General features: G+C 37.4%; 1 protein-coding gene across 1 annotated transcript; it reads left to right on the top strand.

The window, feature by feature from the left end:
- The first annotated feature begins 343 nt into the window (after nt 1-343).
- LOC124284717 lies at nt 344-2,031 on the top strand. The gene is made up of 2 exons (XM_046720822.1): nt 344-1,645; nt 1,681-2,031. Exons 1-2 carry the CDS (start codon nt 487-489, stop codon nt 1,917-1,919), a joined length of 1,398 nt encoding a protein of 465 aa, XP_046576778.1. The 5' UTR covers nt 344-486; the 3' UTR covers nt 1,920-2,031.
- Nucleotides 2,032-2,349: the final 318 nt, after the last annotated feature.

The raw sequence follows: 2,349 nt of genomic DNA, 5'->3' as shown, positions 1-2,349 counted from the left end.
ATATTTTGCAAAGCACTGAAATAAAGGGGGACGCGATTTCAACATATCCTCTTATCTGTCTTCAACCTGAAGAGTAGGTCCCTTAATTGTTACAATCTCCATCAGAGGTTCTGCTTTAAATATATATAACTACATGTAAAAGTGTGTACAGAAAATAGTATATAATCGAAACCTCATTTCTGTAATTATATCTTACCAGAACACGAATATTACATACAGAAGGGTGAGTTTAATTTCTATTATACTACCAAATGTTATGTTGAGTTCTTACACTTCAAACATTAAAAACTATCGAACGCTAAACTTTTAATGACAAGCTCTGCTTGACTGACCTTCACTTCCGGAAACCGTCCCCGACGGAATATCGAGATTGTGTCAAAACTATTTGGGGATATTATTCGATCATCATGGCTTACTCATAATGGCTGTGTCACTGTTTTCGTGTAGATGATGATCCGGCTTCTAATCAGATAACGCTCCGGCGTCATGGGGTGTATTTTCTCACACGTTCAAGTATTATTTTCAAAGTCCGAAGACCAAAAAGAAACATCCATGTTCAGTCGAAAGAGTCGCAGTCGGGAGGTACTGATTCAGTCGCAGACGAGCACAATCCTCACCCCCGCCAAACAACGTGGGGGTGGGTCTAGCAAAGTTCCATACTCGTCTCTTGAAGAACCTAGTGGTGAAGTAACTTTAGAGGATGCCGTTTCCCGGAGGGATAAAGAACTTCTACAACGATTGATTTTGACAGGTGCGTTCCAGCTCGCCCCGTTCAACATACGCGAAAAGAAGAAGAGCAATCCGGTAGAATTAGCATGCAAATTGGGGTTCACAGACATTGTTGAAGTTTTTCTTGACAATGGATGTAGTCCAAACCTACCAACATCTCAAGGAAGGTTAATTCATTCTGTGTTGGAGGGAATGAAATGTGAGTCTATATCTCTAGAACATGGACGACGACTGATTCAATTGCTCTGCAACAGTGGCTGTGATGTTAATATCAAAGATGCACGATACACATCCACTCTGATGTATGCATCAGAACTTGGTGATACAGTTGTGCTTGACATTATTCTACGACACTGTTCCACATCGCAACTATATTATCAGTGTGGAGGGAGTTCATATACACCTCTCCACATGTCAACAATGAGAGGGGATTCTGAGTGTGTACGACAACTGTTGAAATATTCACCAAGTAAACATGTGAATATTCGTGACCACTATGGTAATACTTCGTTGGTCCTCTCATTAAAAACAATGGAAAATAATTTGAAGTACTTAAACTCAGCCAGAAAAGACATGGATAGTGACAATAATGCCCAGCGGTGGCTTAAGGAGAAGGAAAAATTACTTCGTTTCCAACATTGTTCAGTGTCAATAGTGGAAAGTTTGCTGTTAGCAGGTGCAGATGCAAATATGAATTGCCGAGATGGTTTGTCTTCTCCTTTATTTCATGCCCTCTATTTGTGTAGGCTGGATGAAACAAATGGATTTCAGGACGAATCTGGCTGCCATGGTCTTGAATTTACCAACACAATGCATTTAGTTTCAACAGAAAAGATTCAGAACTTGGAAAAATTAGTACAGATGCTTCTCATGAACCACAAAAATATTCCGGTGTTGGACAGGAAACATTCTCTTTATATGCAGGCGTAGTGCGCTTGCTTATGCTCTCAGGTGCTGAAATTAACACACAGAAGGAAACACTGTTCTCTAGATACCCATCACTCACTCCATTACTGGAAGAAATCTTTGAGTTCTGGACCAGGTACCAACACACAAAACCACCAAAGTTGATGCATCTTGCAAAGCAGACTGTGAGGAACCATTTGGCGTTGTTACAGAAACTTCATGAACTTGATAAACTCCCACTTCCAGAGAGATTGAAGAACTATGTTAAACTAAACTGCTTGTAACCATGGTAACTGACCTTGCTTGTGTTTTTACTAGATATTATAGGATAGGAATAACCACATGTGATTTAAATCAGTCAAGATGCAGTCTGATTGCACTTAGCTTTGGGGAAATATTTATTTATTTATTTATTTATTTATTTATTTATTTATTTATTTATTTATTTATTTATTTATTTATTTATTTATTTATTTATTTATTTATTTATTTATTTATTTATTTATTTATTTATTTATTTATTTATTTTCAAAATTGTGCCCAGGAAATTTTGAAATGGCACAAATGAAATATTTCCAATGTGCCCTGGCGCCAGGCCCACTACAAAATTCTAGATATAATACTCACCCTGATTCGTTTAATGGTAAATGTGATAAATGTGACAAAGTCAAATAATTCAAACCTAATTTGCAACCCTGCAAACTGTTTATCAAT

The sequence above is a fragment of the Haliotis rubra genome, unplaced genomic scaffold, assembly GCF_003918875.1.
Source record: "Haliotis rubra isolate DU_JTF1 unplaced genomic scaffold, ASM391887v1 Scf343, whole genome shotgun sequence".
In the NCBI taxonomy this organism is placed as follows: domain Eukaryota; kingdom Metazoa; phylum Mollusca; class Gastropoda; order Lepetellida; family Haliotidae; genus Haliotis; species Haliotis rubra.
The sequence above is the reverse complement of the archived record's forward strand: the minus strand, read 5'-3'. Positions and strand labels throughout refer to the sequence as shown.